Source organism: Petaurus breviceps, unplaced genomic scaffold (genome assembly GCF_028583685.1).
Source record: "Petaurus breviceps papuanus isolate PSGF00001 unplaced genomic scaffold, PetGlider_PUasm1.0 115, whole genome shotgun sequence".
Lineage (NCBI taxonomy): Eukaryota > Metazoa > Chordata > Mammalia > Diprotodontia > Petauridae > Petaurus > Petaurus breviceps.
In genome coordinates, this window is record NW_027185612.1 from 308,295 (window position 1) to 327,876 (window position 19,582).

The 19,582-nt window shown below is 45.5% G+C and overlaps 1 protein-coding gene across 1 annotated transcript; it reads right to left on the reverse strand.

Moving 5' to 3' along the window:
- Positions 1-4,742: 4,742 nt before the first annotated feature.
- ZNF746 (zinc finger protein 746) lies at positions 4,743-18,716 on the reverse strand. Its single transcript, XM_069083124.1, has 7 exons — positions 18,294-18,716; positions 15,210-15,509; positions 14,954-15,080; positions 12,353-12,466; positions 9,541-9,726; positions 8,890-9,015; positions 4,743-7,712 (listed from the first exon to the last, which is right to left on the reverse strand). The coding sequence occupies exons 1-7, from the start codon at positions 18,315-18,317 to the stop codon at positions 6,655-6,657; spliced, it is 1,935 nt and encodes a 644-aa protein (XP_068939225.1). The 5' UTR covers positions 18,318-18,716; the 3' UTR covers positions 4,743-6,654.
- Between the last annotated feature and the right edge of the window lie 866 nt (positions 18,717-19,582).

Consider the following 19,582-nt stretch of genomic DNA (forward strand, 5'->3'; position numbering starts at 1 on the left):
TATTTCTCTTTTCTTATACTTATGTCTTATACCCCAAGAAGAATGTAAGTCCTCTCAGGGCAGAGCTGAATCTACAGGTGTAAGCTAAGTGCCCTGCTGCATGGTACAGGTTATAGCAGCAACTATCCATTTTCACATAGTACTTTGTGATCCACAGAGGGCTTCATATATGTCATCATTTATTTCTCTGGATAACCAAGTGAGATAGGTGGTGGTGTTCAGCCATTTCAGTTGTGTTGGACTCTTTGTGACTCCATTTGGGGTTTTCTTGGCACAGATACTGGAGTGGTTTGCCATTTCCTTCTTTAGCTCATTTTACAAATGAGAAAACTGAGGCAAACAGGGTTAAGTGATTTGTCCAGGGTCACATAGCTAGGAAATATCCGAGGTCAGACCTGAACTCAGGTCTTCCTAACTCCAGCTCCAATGTTCTATCCCTTTATTACCTAGCTACCCCAGTGAGAAAGGTAATACAAGCTTTTTCATTCTCCATATTTTATTGTTGAGGAAACAAAGGCCCAGAAAGGTAAAGTAAGCTGCTCAGAACCATGTACTTAGTAAGTGGTTGAGCTGAGATACAAGTCCTGGTTTTCTGACTCCAAAGCCAGTGAGTGCCCTTTTCATTGCAAATACTGCCTCCATGGAGAAAGAAGGATAGGAGGTCAAGGATCCAAATGCCCCAATAATTGGCAAAACTTTGAACACGTGCTCTTTTAATGACATTGTAGATTTCTGGTTTTCCTCTTCTTCCTTCCTTCATCCCAAAGCATGTTCCTCAAGAAGGTCCTCTATTAACTGGAATATTGAGACAAGGTCTACACTTTTGTCTCAGGCACAAACAAATGATTATATACTCTGGATCATCAATAAAAAACAGTCATCACCTCCCAACTTGGGTTTTTTAAAGCAGCATCATTTCCCCCTTGTTTTATTGGGGAGTCCAGGGAGTCATTTATTCTCCAAAGGTATTCAAAGAAATTAAAAATTAGAGTCACTGTCTAAATGTTGTATCTACAACTGTCTAGGACTCAATCAGCCTTGCTGTCTCTCTGCCCCCAATCTCTCTTCCCTCCTGCCTCTCTCCTTAATAGCCTGTACCATCTTGCCCACAGGTTCCAAGCTCTAGCTCAGCGCAGCAATAATAGAACACCCTGAAGAACAAATCATTCTCATTGCCCAATTGTCTCATCACCAGGGCCAGGCAAGCCTGAAACCTCCTGGCAGTGTGTGACATCTTTCATCCACCTCTCACATGTGATCAGTTGCCAAATCAGCTTTCTTCTTCCCCACAACATTTGAATCCACCCATTCCCATTTTCCTCTACAATTCCTCTGAAACCTACTTCTCTTCTGTCAATTCCTTCCCAGTTTCCTCCCAACCTCCCACCTCTTCTGCCACAGACTATTCTCCACAGATGAGGGTTTGGTCAGCCCAGCTACATAGCAAGCTCTGTGAGGAAAGGACCTCCTTCTGCACGCCGTCTAATTCCTAAGCACCCACCTACGGGCACTTATTATGGGGCTCTGCCCAAAAGGCTGGTGCTCCAGCAACACAGCTGGAATTCTCGCTGGCTGTTCACGATGCTTCCTGAAGCCTTTTGTGGGCTTGCCTTTGTTCTTCTGGATCAGCCACAGATTTCTGATCCCATCCAAGCTATCGTCAATTCCCTCCAGATTCAACCTACACTCTCCATTCCAGCCAAATAAGCATTTTGTTCCCATGCTCTCCAGGATCCAAATCTTTGCTCCAATCCATGGAAAAGGACCTTCTGCTTAACCATCTTCTGAACAATATCCTTCCCAACAAAACTCAAGGGCTACCTCCAGAAAATTCAACCACCTCTTTCCTTCCATGCCATCTGATAAAAACGTTTTTAAAAAAAAAAAAAATATATATATATATATATATAATGATATATGACAATATACTTGGTAAATATATATAATGTATAAAATGAAAGACAGAGGATCTCAAAAGTGAAGCTTAAAACTGCATTAAGACTTTTGAGATACCCTGCAGATGTATGAGCATATATGAATATGTCAGTCCATAAATTTTGAATTTGAGCCAGTCTTTGAAGGATCACAAGGAGCTTGCTAAACATTTATTAAGCACCTACAATATGCAAGTATTATGGTAGAAGTGGTTGTTGCTGTTGCTGAGTTGCTTTTTGGTCATGTCTTACTTTTTCAGACCCCATTTGGTTTGGGGGTTGTTTTTTTTTTGGTAGATACTGGAGTGGTTTGCCATTTCCTTCTCCAGATCATTTTATAGATGAGAAAACAAACAGGGTTAAGTGACTTGCCCAGGGTCACACAGCTAGTAAGTGTCTGAGGCCAGATTTAAACTCAGGAAGATGATTCTTTCTGACTCCAGGCCTGGTATTCTATCCACTACACCACCTAGCTGTCTCCCTGCTTCTATCATATATACAAGTTTACTTTTCTTTTTAAGTATATAGTTAAATTTAACCTGTAGCTTTCTAAGTTATCCTTGTTTGTACTTTTTTTCTGGCCTTCTTTCTGTTCTCTTCTCTGTATTCAAAAAAAATTGGTTTGATGACTTTTTTTTTCTTTTGCTACTCTATTTCTGTTTCCGCATCCTCCCACCCTAATTTCTTCACTGGAAGAAAAGGAAAACAAAGCCCTTATAACAAATATGCATAGTCAAGCAAGATTTCTACCTTGGCCTCCACAACCAGCCTGCACTATGCTACAACACAAAAAGGCAGTTGGGTCAGTCCACTGCCTTGATGTACTACCCATGCTGATGAAATTATGGCTTTTTCAAGTATGTGTATCTGTGTGCCCAGTTAATGTATGTATATAAATCTATTTGCAGTTTTTATGTGGGGCTGCCTAAGATGGTTATAACTGCAGTGTCTTAGGGTTGGGTGGGACCAGAGAGAACTAGTTCAACTTTCACTTGACAAAGGAGGAACATGGAACAAAGTTTATGTGACTCCCAAGATCATGCTTCTTGTTAGTGGAGGAGACAGGATTAGAACCCAGGGCTCCTGACTTCCAATCCAATACTCTTTCCATGCTGTCATATGGCTTATGTTAAGACTGAGCAAGGAATAGGTCTCGCTTTCATCACACTCACACACACACACACACACACACACACACACTCATGAATTCTTTGGCTAGGATTTTATGATATGTTCTATGGGTAGCCCTCAGAATACCATTCCTTCTATATGGAGAAGAAAGGGATAGAAAAAAGGTGGCTGGAACTACTGCAGCTGAAGGTCAGACACATATCCAAAGGAGAGATACAAAGGCTTACATAAAAACTGGGAAAAATTCAGGAGAGAAAAGTTTCCCCAAAGCTGCTTAATTTCTAAAAAGATGGGGGAGAGGCAGGGGAAGGAAGTGGGAGATTCACTTTTTCTTTTTCCGACATCTAAACATGTCAAGCATGACTATTTCATGAGTTAATCAACTTGAACACACAATGTATTTTCAGATCAACTTAAACACACAATGTATTTTCAGAAGATCCCCAAATTAACAATAAAAAGCATTTGATTGGGTAGAGCAAAAAAAAAATGGCTTTAAAGGCTATCTTCTAAGGTGTCTGCTTCCTCTGCAGATGTGATATAAAACCATCCTAGGGTCTTTGAAAGATGCAGTGAGAGATAACACTGCTTAACCACCCTCTGATGAGTAATACTAAGCAAGGTCTTAAAACAGAGAGGCAAGTCACCAAAAAGGTTTGTCACTGTTACAGATAAGTCTAGGCTATAGACTTGAATGCCTCCAGTTACTTCTGGTCACAGATGGCTTTGTGCTGATTGCATCAGGCCCAGAACTCTGCAGAGCTTACAAATTAGATCCATAAGCACCTATGAGTTTAGCCTAACTATCCACTTAGGAAAAAACAAGTGGGTGAAGAACACCTGGTGTCCAGACTAGAATACTTGGATGGAAAACCCAGAGCCAGACTCTATAGAAGAATGAGGATATGTGCCCAAAACATAAGGGAAAGAGAAAAAGATTTCACTTTGGAAATTACATAGCCATTTTAATGACCCTAAGTTTCTGTTTGGAGGGATTTGTTTTTTGTCAAATACCAATATTTTCCTCCAGTGATGCTATTTGGCTATGCATCTTCTCTGAAAAACATATTTTGTTACACCCCCCCCCCACACACACACACTGACATACAACTTTCCCTAGGGCAATGTAGAGGTGCATAGTAGGCAGATTAATTAACAAAGAATTCTGTATCATCAAAGAAACAGATGAATGGAAAAAAGAGGACTGGTTACATAGGCAGAGCAAGGAGCAACAGATGGATAGTTTTTTTAAGAGATCCAGCAGCCTCTAGCACATTGGGTAGACTGCCTGTGGAGGATGCATAAGATATGGACAGAATGAGGGGCTGTGGACTTCACCATCAGAAGGAATACCCAGTGAGATGATAGCACCATCAAAAGATTACAGTAAATTAACAAGGCACTTTAATGTGTGCAAAGGCTACTAAAAACTAGTAAATTTTTATTTTTCTCAAAATTGCATTGTTTTCCTACCTTAAGCTAAAAAGCTGCAGTCATTGTTCCCCAGTGTTGGCAGACAGGCAATCTGGTCCCAGGGGCATATTTAGAAACCTCAGGTCCACCAATATACGGTTAAAATGGAATTCATCCAACTGGGGCTTAGATTTTGATTTTTATTACAACAGGTACTTTCTGCTTCTTGGGTTTTTTTTTTCTTAACCACATCAATCTCATATGTATAACACAAAATATATAGGAGATATATTTTTCTTCTCTTTTCAGTGTTCTATCCACAGAACTTGCCCTGTCCCTTCCTCAAAAGGGGAAGGAACATGCATGGTGGCAACCTTATGGGTGAAGTTCTTCCTACCTGGGACAATGAATTCTCCCCAGCTGGTTGATCAGTAGTATTTCCAAGGCCATTGGATAAAGCAAAACCAGATAATAGGGTGTGGTAATATAGTAAGACTTTTTAGAACAGGGTCCTAGGCCAGACTTTACTCCTAACTAGCTATGCAACCTTGAGTAAGTCCCATCCTTTCTGGAAGTGCTTCCTTGTTTTGGAGATAGGAATAACACAATTACCCAATCAACCTCACAGACTCACTGTGAGGGACAATGAAGCATTCTACAAATGCATGAGAAGGTAAAAAGGCAATCTAGTCCATGGGAAGACACACTAGCCCTGGGAGGGTGGGGGCAGGAGACCTTGCTTCTTCTGCCTCTACCACCCACTGGCTAAATGTGTGACCTGGAGGTGAAATCCTTCAATGCTGACTCACTTCCTCTTCTATCAAGTGAAGAGCTTGGATTAGAATCACCCCTGTATTAGATGTTCTATATGGTTTCTTCTCTCTCCAATTCTCTGTATGGTTCTTTTCTCCGAGCAGCCCCGTGACAGGGTACCCCTTTTCACCAAGTTTCCTTTAAAAGGCATGAATGAGGGGTGGCTGGGTGGCACAGTGAGTAAGGTGCCAGCCCCGGAGTCAGGAGGATCCGAATTTGTTTCTGGTCTCAGACATTTAACACCCACACAAAAAAACTAGCCGTGTAACCTTGGGCAGGTTACTTAACCCCAATTGCCCTCCAAAAGGCAAAAAAAAAGGCATGAATGTGAATCTGATACTTCACAAGTGATAAAGGGGACCCTCTACTCCCCCCCATCTTGCAAAGTGGTCCTCCCTTGTAACATCAGCCGAGGGCTCCAAAGCACCACCATGCCTTCATTCCCTAGTTTCCCACCATCAGGGCACCTTATGACACTAAAAATGACACTCAAAAAACTTGAAAACCCATTGCTACCAAGGGACTTGCCTGTCCAGTCCTCAAAGTCAAAGATATCATTTCAGCAGCTGGAGTTTTAAACCTACAACCATAACAATAGAAACTTTTCTGATACTGGGAAAGAGCTCCAAGGCTGGGTCAGGTCCTTTTTGCCCTTTTCTCCAGGCTTATGTAGCCTCTTTTTTTGGGGGGTGGGGGGGATGGCAGGGCAACGGAGGTTAAGTAACTTGCTCAGGATCACACAGCTAGTTAAGGTGTCTGAGGCCAAATTTGAACTTAGGTCCTCCTGACTCCAGGGTTGGTGCTCTATTCACTGTGCCACCTAACTGCCCTCCTATTTAAATACATTCACTTTCACATTTGGTTGAGAGGATATAAATAGGAGACCCTGACTTTAAAAACGAAAGTGACTTTTCTGTCAAATTGCAGGATGTCAGAAGTGGAAGGCACCTTTGAGGACAACCTCACTTAGGAGGAAACAGAGACCCAGAGAAAGAAAGTGACTTGCCCGAGGTTGCAAAGAGGTTAAGTCATTGCTGTTATTTTCCTGGATTTTTATTTAGGGATAAAAAATTAAAGTTTCATATTAAATTATTTAAAATTCTACAGTGCGAATGCACAATCTAAGAATTCTATTTTGTTTGCAAGTGGAATTTTTATTGACAGCTTCTCTCGCTCCTCGTCATGATCAATTTTAGGTGACTACTATTTGTCATCTTATGTTTGCTATTTTCTTTTCATGTTTGTCATTTCTGCTGTCTCCATTCTCCTTCTAATATCCTGGTATCAAGAAATTTTATTTTTCAATTTGTGAACCTGGCAGCATCAGGGGTAGAGAGCTGCCCAGCTCCTGTCCTGCCCAACCTCACAGACTGTTGCCATCTGTAGGTCCTAGGGCATTCAGACCATAAGTCCAGTCACTCGCCAGTTCCGTTGGGGTCAATGGTCCTTTGGAGCCAAGACTCTTAAAAGGATCTGGGAGGCTGCTGGTGGCTGGTGGGAGGGGTGGTCCAAGGGCCGCTCCCTTAGGCCCTGCTGTGTGGTTACGCTGGTGTTTGCGCAGGTGGTCCTTACGTATGAAGCTTTTGCCACAGGCTGAGCATGTGAAGGGCCGCACTCCCGTGTGGGTGCGATAGTGGTCGATGAGCTTGGAGCGTTCCGTGAAACGCTTCTCGCACAGGGTGCAGGGGAATGGCCGCTCACCTGTGTGCAGCATCCGGTGCCGGATGAGATGAGCCGGCCGGGTGAAGCACCGTCCACATTCCCCACACCGAAGGGCATTCCCATCTCGGGCTGCTGAGTCCTGGCCTGACCTCGCACATCCACGCTGGTGAGTACTCTGGTGAATGGTCAGGCTGATCTGCAGCTGAAAGCTCTTCCCACATGTGCTGCAGGTGAAGGGCCTTCCCCCAGGGGGCGCTGGCGGATGCTTCTTAAGACCCAACTTATGGCCAAAACCCTTTGTCCGGCCTGGGTACTTACAGGATTCACTATAAGGTCTTGGGCTCTGGCTGGGATTCAAGGTGCCTCCCCCGTGGTCTGGGGTGGAATAAGTTAACCCTTCAGGACCAGTCCTTGGAGGAAGGTTCATGGGAGGCTTGTACCTTAAATTCCATCCCCATCTGACCCCACCGAAGAGCCAGTCTCCAGGCAGGGTTTCCTCTGGAGCCATAATTGGGTTGAGCTCACTGAGATCTCTTTCTGGTCTGGCAGGTTCCCTTAGCCCCAGCAGAGTTTCCTGGGAAGGAAACGGGTTACCCTGATTCTCCCAGGTTGTATCTTGGACAGTATTGGGGAAGAGCCTAGACACTTGGCTTGGTTCAAATAGGGCCCCATGGGCCTCCAGGTGAGGATGGACTGGGGCTGCTGCTGCTGCTACTTCCTCCTCTTGGACCTCCGTTTTGATCACAATTTTCACATCCGCTGAAACAGAAAAAGAGTCCACATGTCATTGACTTCATTCACTGAGCTCATTGAGATAAGAATCGGAGATGTGGGGAAATTTGGGATTTAGATGTGAGGAAAGAGTTTTTGTACAGATGTTTAGTCCCCCTCACATTATTGCCATAACTCTGAAGTATCTCATTTCCAAACATCAGCTAAAGACTCAGAAGTTCTGGACCCTAAAAATGTAGCCCCACAGAAACATGCATATTTTTAAAGCCCACCTTGCAACTGAAGGCAAAAATACGGGACTTTCCCATGGGGAGAACAATATGTGTTTCAGGCTACTATCCACAGCAGGAAAAATAATTAGTCAATTTATCAATCTGGATTCTATTTATGTTGTTAATAATTCAAATAATTTGTTTCAAGTCAGACATTCTATAATGATACAGAATATTGGTAGTCATAAGTAAATGAAAAATGTGTCTGAGTTCCTACAAGCACTTTTTGATTTCATCTTCATGTGGTACAACCTGGTGGAGTAAACAGAGTATCTCAGAGTCTCCCAGGAGTTCTGAGTTCCAATACTGTCTCTGACACCTAAGAGTAGGAGGACCCTGGGCAAGACTGAACTTTTAAGTCCCCCAGACAACTCACTCTAGGACACTGGTAGAGGGGTTCCTCACTGAAAGTTCCCTATGTCAATGACATCATAGATCTAGTCCCCCCAGAAAAGTGTTTCACATGAGAAATTTTTTAAGCACATATGCATTTCAGCAAGAAACTAGGCTTAGCTAAGTGGCACAATGGCCAGAGCACCAGTCAGGGAGGTGTGAGCTCAAATCCAGTCTCAGACACTTCCTCACCGTGTGACCCTGGGTAAGTCACTCAACCTGTTTGCCTCATCTATATGAGGATACTGATAGCACCTCCCTCCTAGTATAGTTGTGAGGATCATGAGACAAAAATTGTAACGTGCTTATTTAGCACACAGTGCCTGGCATATAGAAAGCCCACAGCTAAGGCCTGTAAGTTAATCTTAAACTTAGCTAACACTTTTAAGCACATCCTGACATCTACAACCAGGTCAGAAGAGAGTATTTTTATTTTTCTACTTACAACTAAGATCTACTGATATTTCAAAAGATACTTTAAGGTTTGTGAATGTGTCCCACACGTTTAACATTCCCTTCCTTCCAGCTCCCCCTCATACCTTCAGAAGAGGCCACTGTATTGAGTTTTAGAGTTCCATCTGAGCAGGCTGATGAAGGATGGTGGGGTGGGAGCTCTGCCTGCCATGAGTTTGTTGGAATGGAAGTGGAAAAGCTAGGGTGCATACCTGCAGACAGGACAGACCAGAGCACGGGTTAGAGGAACTGATGGGAGAGGAAGGAAGGGAAAAGTAAGGTGGTGAACCACAGGGAAAGAAAACCAGACCAGATCCTAGAGGTACCTATGGCTGAAGGTGTTCTGAAAGACCACAATGGCTCTCTACTACCACCTCCAACTCCATTCCTCTTGTTCCTATTTCCAAAGCACCCAGGAACTTATGGATTACCCCAGCTTCATCCACACAGCCCGCTGGGAATGAATAGGGAGCAAGACAAAATGTTGTATGAAGAGACAGCATGAGAAGTTAGTGATTATTAAATCGTGGGAGTCAGAAGTCTCTGAAAGTCATTTGGTCTGGCCTTCAGGTATATGAAGGTCTAAACCAGTAAGGACAGGGGACTATTTATTCATCAGAGCCACCACCTCTCACCACTGGTACCCCAGAACCCTCCTCTGAGACCTGCTCTTGAGGGAAGCCTTGCCCCCTTGATTCCCTTGTTCTCCCTTGGCACCCCCTTTCTCAGCTACTCACCAGGACTAACATCAGTAGAGAGTTCTGCTGCCCCAGAGTTCAGTTGACTTAGGGCCCATGATTCTTCCCCAGTGTCTGGCTGACTGGCCACCCATGCCTCTACCCCTGAAGCCTGTTGCCCCTGTAGTCCCAGCTCTCCTTCTTGCTTGATCTGAAGTAAAAGGTCAGGAGCAGGAACAGGAGATCCTGCATGAGAGAAATAGACAGCACATTTATTCATTTTGGGGTGAAGTTCACATGATGCTCCAATGAGAAAGACAAGACACTTTCACCTCAGTTTCCTCATCTGTCAAATGGGAATACTAATTTGTACCTTCACGTACCTCACAGAATTGTTATAAAGGCTATACAATGAGATAACAGATGTGGAAGGACTCTGAAAAGGATAGCTGTAAGGTGCTATTATGATGTAAGAACCTTGACTTTCACTCTCCCCCCCACCCCCACCCCCACACCAAGGCTCTGAGTTCTAATTCTGACTGTGCTGTTACCCTGCTTAGCAACTTTGAACCAGTTTAAAAAGTCTTCAATGCCTCCTTCAGTCAGGCCCTCAACAGTAGTGGGGGTACTGAACCAGATACAACTCTCAGAAGATCACTATTTACTTAGGAAGACAAGATTATAAAACAGGGTGAAAGGTTTCACCTTTGACTTTGTACCTCCAGTCCTAACAGCACTTAAAAGACCTGATGTAAACTGAACATAGGGCCAGAGATGATTAAGTGTGGGCCTGAATGGTACAGATTCTGAGCACCACAGGAGCTGAGGAGTTCTAAGAGGCGTAGACAGCAAGCAGGAAAGGCTTCATGAAGTAAGGATTTGAGCTAGTCTAAAGAATAGCGAAAATGAGGACAGGTGGATGGGAACAAGGGAAAGATTTGCCCAAGAGTCATTTTCCAATAAGGGAGAGAAAAGAACTCCAACAACCTCAGAAACCAGTTTTCACCTGGCCAGTGGGCATAGTCAGCCTTGACTTAACAACTTGAAAGTAATGCTACAGGAAGGCAGATCATATCTACAGCATGCTTTCACCTCCCTGGAATAAAGGCCAGGTGATAGAATAGAAAGGTGATTTGCAGTATTTAACACAAGAGCCGTATTACAATCCCAACTCTGACACTTGTCTGTATGACCCTGGGAAATTCACTTCAACCTTCTAGGTCCTGGTTTTCTCATCTGTAAAGTGAAGGGGTTAAACTAAATGAGCTTCCTTCTAATTGTAGATCTGTGATCCAAGGCCTGAGGGAAATGTGACTTATGCAAACTAGTCTCTTTTTTCAACTAGACTTGGCAGTTTCCTTTTATCCAAGGTTTTTTCAAAGGCACTAGCTAGATGATGAGGTTTGTTACATTTTTTTTTTTTGAGAGCAATTGGTGTTAAGCGACTTGCCCAAGGTCACACAGCTAGTTTTTTTGTGTTAATTGTCTGAGGCCACATTTGAACCCAGGTCCTCCTGACTCCAGGGCCAATGCTCTATTCACTGTGCCACCTAGCCGCCCAGGTTTGTTACATTTAGAAGAGGTGCTGAGACACACCTTGAATTCAATTGGTGGCTCAATTCTACCTTCTTGAAACAACATGGACAGACAAGTGTGTTTTCAAATGGGAATATTTTGTTATATTTTGGTGCATTTCAATGACATTTTGGTGCATGAGAAAACTGTGAAAGATGTAAAATTTTGAGGGTGTCTCCCTTTATTGCTCTTCACTTATGTCCTCCTGATTCGATCCTCCCTCCAAACCCCATTTCTGAAGATCTTGATGTAGGGGTGGGGAAACCTCGGGCCACATGTGGCCCGCTAGGTCCTCACAAGCAGCATCAAACTTCACAGAACAAACTCCCTTAATATAGAGAGCCACCCTTGGGGCAGCTAGGTGACACAGTGAATAGAGCACCAGCCCTGGAGTCAGCAGGACCTTAGTTCAAATGTGGCCTCAGACACTTAACACTTACTAGCCATGTGACCTTGGGCAAGTCATTTAACTCCAATTGCCCTGCCCTCCTGCCACCAAAAAGAAAAAAAGAAAAAGGGACACCCTTTTATTCCCCAACCCTGCCTTAATGTCTCATGTAAATTTATGATAGCTTAGCCTAGGAGTATTTATTTGCATTTTCAAAAAAGGCTCTGAAAGACTAAAAAGGCTTCAAACCCAAAGGACTGACTCTCTAATGGTGAAATTTCAGGCTTCATGGGAAAAGCAATGGGGGAAATGATGGGCCCTGTGTTGAGATTAAAGAGCTAAATACCAGGAATCCTAAAGTTCACAGAAGACTTCCCCTCTGCCAAGGAGGAGTCTAGCTTCTCTATCTCCTCATCAAGCAGAGGTGACTGGCTCTTTGAAGGCCATGCCAGCCAGTAGGCAGAAGTTCTTGCAGTCCTACCCGACTGGCAAGACTTTGAGCATGGGCCCCACTGTGGACTCAGCATTTGCCATCTGAGGAACATCTAGCTAAGCTGGGAAAGGCTCATCACCAGGCTGTGACCACAGAGCGAGGAAGGAAGTACTTAGCCACAGGAACCCAAAAAGACCATCTTACGAAGGCACAAAAGCACTATCATGAATGTCAGTGAGGGGAGCACCCACACTGAAAATAAAATTACATCCAACTTAAGACTGAATGGCCTTCCTTTAACCATATTTCCAAGCTCTTTTCATAGTTACCCAACCATAAGAGGAAAACTTCTTACAGAGGACTTCCAAGTTCAACATTTCCTTCAGAAAGCAGTCCTCTGCTGCCATCTCCTTTCGCTTTCCCATTTCCTTCTGACCACTGAAACGTTTCCTTTGCTTTCCCCCCAAATTCCTCACCTGGGTTTGGGTCTGTATGGATGTCTGGATTCTTGGGGCCTGCACGTCGCCAACCACATGGTTCCTTCCCTTGTTCAATCCGAGAGAGAACCTCAGGCTTGGAAATGGCATAGTCTGCCAGAGGAGAGAGAGGTTAGCCAATGCTACATCCCTTTCAAAGACTGGCAATCAGGCAGCTGGAACTGAATCAAGGAAGATTCCTAGACTCGACGGTTTCTTGGTGTCTTCAGACAAATAGTGGGTACCAGTTCTCCCTGCCTAGATATTATGTATTAAAGATGATTATCGCAAGGTAAAATCCTGACAGAAAATATGCTGTTGCCTTCAGACACTTATTTAGTGACTGATAAGAACTGTGAAGTAAGGAGGGAAAGGTTGAGGGAAGGAATACCACTCTACCAGGTCACATGGACTAAGCAGGGTATTTAATGCTAGTTGGTAACAAGTGGAGACTTCTAATAACTTAGCCCAGGGATCAAGGGAAGGGAAATAAAGACCTAAAGGGAAGATATTCTCCTCCAGGACAGTCAGTCCTCCCCTCTACACATCCTTGAGCATAACACTGAAAAGACCATTTATCATTACATAGATAATACCTTTCCAGTGCTAAAAAGAATCCTCAAACTTGTGGCATATACAGATGGTTTAATTCTCTCTGTCCAAGCAATAGTTTGGGGGCAGAAGCAATAAATCCATGGGCCAATGAGTTCAGAGACTGGAATAATCACTATTCACTGTTCTATCCAGCTCATTTATCGGGGTGAGCACTGTTTACACATGGGAAAACTCAGTTGCCATTAAGTTATTAAGTGTTACTATGTTAACTACTAGGTTGACCTTCAAATTAGAACATATCTTGGGTGACATGTGGAACCTGGTCATAAATATAAGTACCCAGAACAGGGGTCAATAGTCTGTCTGGACTTCCAGCTTCTTTTGAGGAAGAGGATGACTAAATCTGATCCAGGGGCTTGGCACAGGGCGACGGTTATGGCCAGCAACTCTCAGGCAAATAACATGTGCAAAGGACATTTCAGGACCAGGGTCAGCAGAGAAACCACTTCCACTAGACATATTGTCTATCTACATTAAAAACAGTTAAGACCAAAGCAAGATCCCTCCAAGGGGATCAGGCCACCTTCTGGACCCTGAAGAATAGATATATTATTTGGATTGATGAAGCTCTGTTATATTCCCAGGAGTCCCACTTTTTGTTTTCTTTCATTTCATCATGTTCTGTGAGCGGAGTTGTTGGCTACAAAATTAGTTCAATGATACTTACAGTCCACTTTTACATCAATAAATCTCAGAGTCTAAAAAACATCCAGAAGGTCTCTGACCTCATTTAAAGCAATGATACACAAAATCCTTCATCCATTCAGGGCCTTTACCTGGTGGCAACTTCCCTTTCCAGTCTCCTCTCTCATCACCCACCAATCAAATCTGCTTTAAGCTGGTCTCCTTACTGTCTCCCAATATACTACACAGGCTACATACATCATTTTTCCCAGGGCCTGGAATGTTCGGTTCCTCTGTAAATGACAGAACCCTTATACCAATCTTTTTCATCCTTCAGGGCCCAGATCAAGCCTGACCTCCTCTGTGAAGTCTTCCCTCGATCACTCTGAAACTCGAGAGCTCTGCCTACGCTGTGCATTTGGGAATTTAACCATAAGCTGTCTTGTTCTTCAACTCTTCCCATGCTTATGACACTAGTTATATCACCTTGGGCAAATCCTTTGAACTCTCTGGGCCTCAATTCGTTTGTCTATAAAATGACTAGATGATTTCTAAGGTCTCTTCCTCTAAAATTCTATGAGTCTGAGTGTCTGTGATGCCTAGGTTCAACTCTGCCCTTGTTCCCCACCCTCCTCATGCTTCAAATATTACGGAATACTAAGACCTCAGAAATCATCAAATGAAACCACTACCTAAATGAACATTCCTTCATCTCACCCCCCTCTATGCTATCTCTGACCAATGGTCATCTAGCTTTTGCTTGAAGATTTAAAGTCACGGGAAGCTTGCTACATTCTGAGACAGTCCATTCCACTTTGGGACAGACCTGATTGTTAGGAATCATTTCCCCAAATAGGTTTTTATATAAGGTATCTGAGGGTAAAAGACAGGTTCTTATTCAGCCTTGAACATCATGGGGCACAGAATCTCATACTAGATCAATACTCTCTGAATATATGGTTGAACCCAGTGCTCATAAAAAGGCCAGATGTTAGGACAGGTGGCAACAGTGCAATCAGGCTCAGCCCTTCAAAACAATCACTTCACCTATCCTGACTCACCACTCACTCCCCCACAAAGTGACAGGACAGTTAGCAGGTTTTCTGATTAAGCTGAAGTGCTCGGTTATGCCTAGGCTAAGATGGGGATTTTTGACTTTAGCTGATTTGCCAAGCAACTCAGCTTTGGTCAGCCAGGCCACCAGAAGAGAGAGAGAGAGAGAGAGAGAGAGAGAGAGAGGCTTCTGACCCCAGGATCAACTTCTTTGGCTATCTATATAGAATATCGGCAGAAGAAAAGCAGGACTCAGGACTTCTGAGGTCACAGATAGCTTCTAACGGGAAAAGAAGTCTGGCATCTTACCCAGGGAGACGAGTGTCTCGTAGTTGCCCCTCATCACATGCTTGTAAAGATCTTTTTGCCATTCATCCAGCTTCCCCCACTCTTGTTCTGAGAAATACACGGCCACGTCATCAAATGTCAGGGGCACCTAAAACCACAAGGGTCATATGCTTTCACACAAGCATGCATGCATACATACATACATATACATAAACCTGGGTACGCCTCATCTGTTCCAGGATGCCCTCACCCACCTCCATGGGTCTGGTATTGTTACCTTGGGGACCTCCCCTTTACTGCTTGGGGGGAGCCGCAGGATCCAGAAATTTCTGTTTTTCAGTAGATTTTCCATGTTCTCCAGCCTCCTCTCCAGCAGTCTATACTCTTGGAGCAGGGTGCCCAACACAGCCCATTTGCTCTCCAGCTGGTTCCCAAACTCCACCGCCATTTTCTCATAGTCACACAGCTTCTTTTCAGCGGTGCCTGTCCGTCCCTCCAGGGTCAGTAAGCGGGCAGCCTGGGATTCAATCTTTCTCTCCATGGCCTGAATTGTTGCTGCCATTGTCCATGGAGAAATCTCCCGGAAATGATAGAAAAGACCAGTTTCACTCCTTCTGTCTACAGTATTCCCCCAGCTGGATGCCCCAAAACTATGGCTGTCATAGGCATGGGGGAAGAAGAGCTAGGGAGTGGGGTGGAAAATGAGGATACAGGATTACAGTACCACAAACTGAGGTTTGGGGGAGGAGTGAACTACAGATTTGTCACAGAAGCTCACAGTGTCCTACACACAGCAAGCATTCAATAAACGTTTGTTGAGATGATGACGATACAGCCAAAGAACAGCCTATTCATTCAACTAGTATGGCACACACTGAACTTTCTAGGCATTTGTAACTGTGGTGGTATCATCCACTGAAGAGCTGGTTAAGGAGATGAGACCATGTACCCACAGGAAATTAGAAAACCCTTCAAGTTAACTAACAACCCAGGATGCCACAAAGCAGTATCTGATGAGGTACTAAATAAATGTTGTAGCTGATAAATACTATGGGAATTCAAAAGAGGATGAGATCAGATTTCACATAGTTGCACAAAGTAGTGAGCTCCCTGTCACTAGAGGCATTCCTGTCAAGAATTATATAAAAGATTCCTCCCCTGGATAAAATTACTCCTATGACCCCTTCAATTCTGAGATTCTCAGAGATGGGATCTGAATTGGTCCTTATGGAATGGGTAGGGTTTAGATGGGCAGAGAAGACTGCTTTGATTGAAGGATTTCAGGACCAGGGCAGTCCCCAGGACAAAGCAGATAAAGCTGTGGACATCTTGATCTTTCTTCCAATATCACCCATTCACTGTTAGCACCCTTCCCCAACACAAATACCCTACCCTGGTTCTATGTTTTCATCTCGGAATTTTTTGAGAAGCATCCTTCCTCTACCAATACTCCTTTCTCCCTATTCTACCATCATTCATATACTAACCATCTTTCAAGGATCTAATTAAGACCTACCTTGTCTATGAAGTCTCGGTTATTGTTGTATTTTTATGAAATTTATGAAACTCTGATGCGGAGGTGACCCTGGATTTCTAAAAGCTGTGCCAACAGAACACAAGTGCTCTGGAAAATCCAGCCAAAAAGGCTGTGAGTGACAGACTCAAAAGTATGTTTATTATCTGAGGACCAGGTTAAGTTGGTTTGAAAGGTTCATCACTAATTAATTTCGTGGTGACAACTTTTTTAGCTATAACTACTCTTAAAACTCATCTACTAAAAGCAGAAAGGGGATCCAATCCTCATGTGGTATGAAACCACAGACCTCTAAAGTACTGAATAAGTATAATTATATAACTGACATGTATATGTTCATTATAATATTCATTCTAAAAAGCCCATTAGGATTTATGAAACACTATTCTCAGCTGATATTCAGAACACTCCTACCAGAAGAGTAGCATCTATTACTTACTATCCCCATTTTACAGATAAGGAATCTGAACCCCAGAGATGTTGTAACATACCCAAGTTCACCCAGTAAAAAGCAAAACCAAATTGGAACCTAAGCACAAATTTAGTGCTTTCTACTGCACTGAGATTATCTCAGAGATAAAATAGTAAAGGTGGGGGGGAAGTGCTTGAATTTGGAGTAGGGACTTCTTAGGCTACAATCAAATGTTTTACTCCTGAGTATACTGCACCCCCCCCCCAGCCTTTCCCTGACTCATCCAGATTAGTGATCTCTATGAACACATAGCATTTGTCTATGCCACTCAGTACTTATTCATACTACTGCCTTGTGACATCCTTTGTATTGTCTTATAGTGCTATTTAACCGTTTTCTGGGCCCATGTCACGTCTCCCCTGCTACCCACAAGCTTCTTTAGGATAGCTTCTCTTTATCTCCCTAAGACTAGATCTGGGCTGGGCAAGCATTCGGTAGATGCTCAGAAAAAAGCTGGCTGAACTGGATTTTACTCGTGTTTGTGAGTTATTTGTACAATAAAGTTTGATTTTCCATACTAAAATGGAACTTGTGGCTATGGGTGACAGGAAACGGAGAGAAAGGAGGAAGTATGGGACGGAAGGGAGGAAGGAGGAATGGAAGGAAGGGAGGGAAGGGGATTAAAAACAAGAAAGGGAAGAGAGTCTGTAAGAGAAGATAATAAATAGGGATGAAGAGAAGAACTGAAGTATGGGGAGAGTGAAGAGGTACAGAGAAGGGAAAAGAGAATGGATAGGAAGGTGAGGGGGCGGAAAGAGCAAGGAAAGGAGGGAGGGAAGGGAAACAGAACGGAGAGGAGGATGGGGAGGGGAAGAGGAGAAGAGAAAGAAAAGGGTATGAAACAGGAGAGGGGAAGGAAAGTGAGGAGAGACAAGAGTAGGGAGAATGCAAAGTAGAAGTAGGAAGGGAAAAAGAAGATGGAGAGGGGAGACCAAGGGGGTGTGTGGAGGGAAGAAGATGGGAGGGGAAGAGAGGGAAATAGGGTGGGGGGGAGGGGGAGAATGAGCAACACGGCCTCCCAGGCTCCCGGCAGCCCTCCAGCTCCGCGTCCCTCGGTCACTCGCGCAATCTCCGCTCTTTTACTCCAACACAAAGCTGCGGGAGCTCCCCCCCCCCCCAACCCCGCCAGGCTCCCGGGGAAACCCAGGTCACGCGGCTCTGCTCTCTCTCCACTCGTACCCCCCCACCCCCACCCCGCCGGGGCCCCTGCCCCAAACCCCCCACACAGCCCCCCTCCCACCCTAGGCCAAGCCCTGCTACACGCACACAGCGTCCCGGGCCCAGGCCGGTGCAGGGGGTGCCCGGGTACCTCCCTCCCGCTCCCGGAATGGGCCCGCGCGGGGGGGATCTCTCACCGGAGCAGGAGCCGCCTCGGCCATTGCCCTTGGTCTCGTTCCCAGGCCCCGGGGCGGCTGCAGCGCGCGCGGGCGGGAGGGCAGCGGGGAGGGCTCTGGAGCTGGCCCTTCCCCTCCTCCTCCTCCTCCTCCTCCCCTTCCTCCTCCTTCTTCCCCTCCTCCCCCTCTCCCCTACGAAGGCAGGGCCCCTTCTCCACCCGCGCTGGCTGCGGCCTCAGGCTCTGGAGCAAGGGATCCACGCTCCTCCTCTTCCTCCTTCTCCTCCTCCTCCTCCTGCTGCTGCTGCGGCGGCGGCGGCGGCGGCGGCGGCTGCGGCTCCTCCGCAGCTGCGGTCGCTCCAAACAGCAGCCTAGGAGCTCGGTACCCCACGCCCGAGAGGCTTCCTGGAGGCAGCGCGGCCTGCACAGCGCCACCTGCACCGGAAGGGACGAACAGCAACGGCCCCGCCGATGGACCGCCCAGCCCTGCCCGGCCCTACCCGGCCCGGCCCGGCCAGGCCCCGCCCAGCGCCCGGCCCTCCGCCTTCGGCAGGCAGCTAGGGCCGCATGCAAAACAGCCTGGCTGGCGCCCCCCCCCCCCCCCCAGGCCCGCCAAGTTAGGGCTGGCCCCCCCCCCTCCCCGCGCTCTCGTCCAGCCGTGCTGCCTTTGCCCAGGCCGTGCTTGCGACGGCCCACCGGGATCGCCTTCCTAGCAACTCACACGCAGCTATCTTGACTTCAAGACTGCACTTTTTAATTTTCACATCATTTTATTCCGTGCCTACACCACAGGGGTGAGGAGGAGCAAGGCAAAGTTTAGGTAAACCCCCTCTCCTCACCATGCTTCCTGTAGGGGTTAACAGAAACCTTTGATTTGGTCCTGTCAGCTGGATATCGCTCCAGCATCTGCCCAGATGATGCACGATATTACACGGTAGTGTAATTAGGTAAATGAAGAGGGTACCCACTAGGAGGGTTAGGTAGGGTTGCTCTGGAGACCCCAAAACACCAACACTCGGGGTCCTGCCTGATGAGGGATGGGCTCTGGGAGCCTCCTCGAGCTCTCCTTGAGTCCTTGAGGTACAGGCTCTGGGACTTTAGATTAAATCATCCCATTTGTTGAGGCGTTTGCATGAGGCATATTGCCTCATTCGGCAGGACAGGCGTTTAGGTATTTTGGGGTCTCCAGAGCAACCCTAACCTTCTTAGTGGGTAACCCTCTTCACTGCCGAATGAATTCGACTGGAGTCTTCTCAGCCAAAGAAAAGTCTGTAAGTAAGTCTGTGCTAGGTCATTCTACGGCGCACTCAC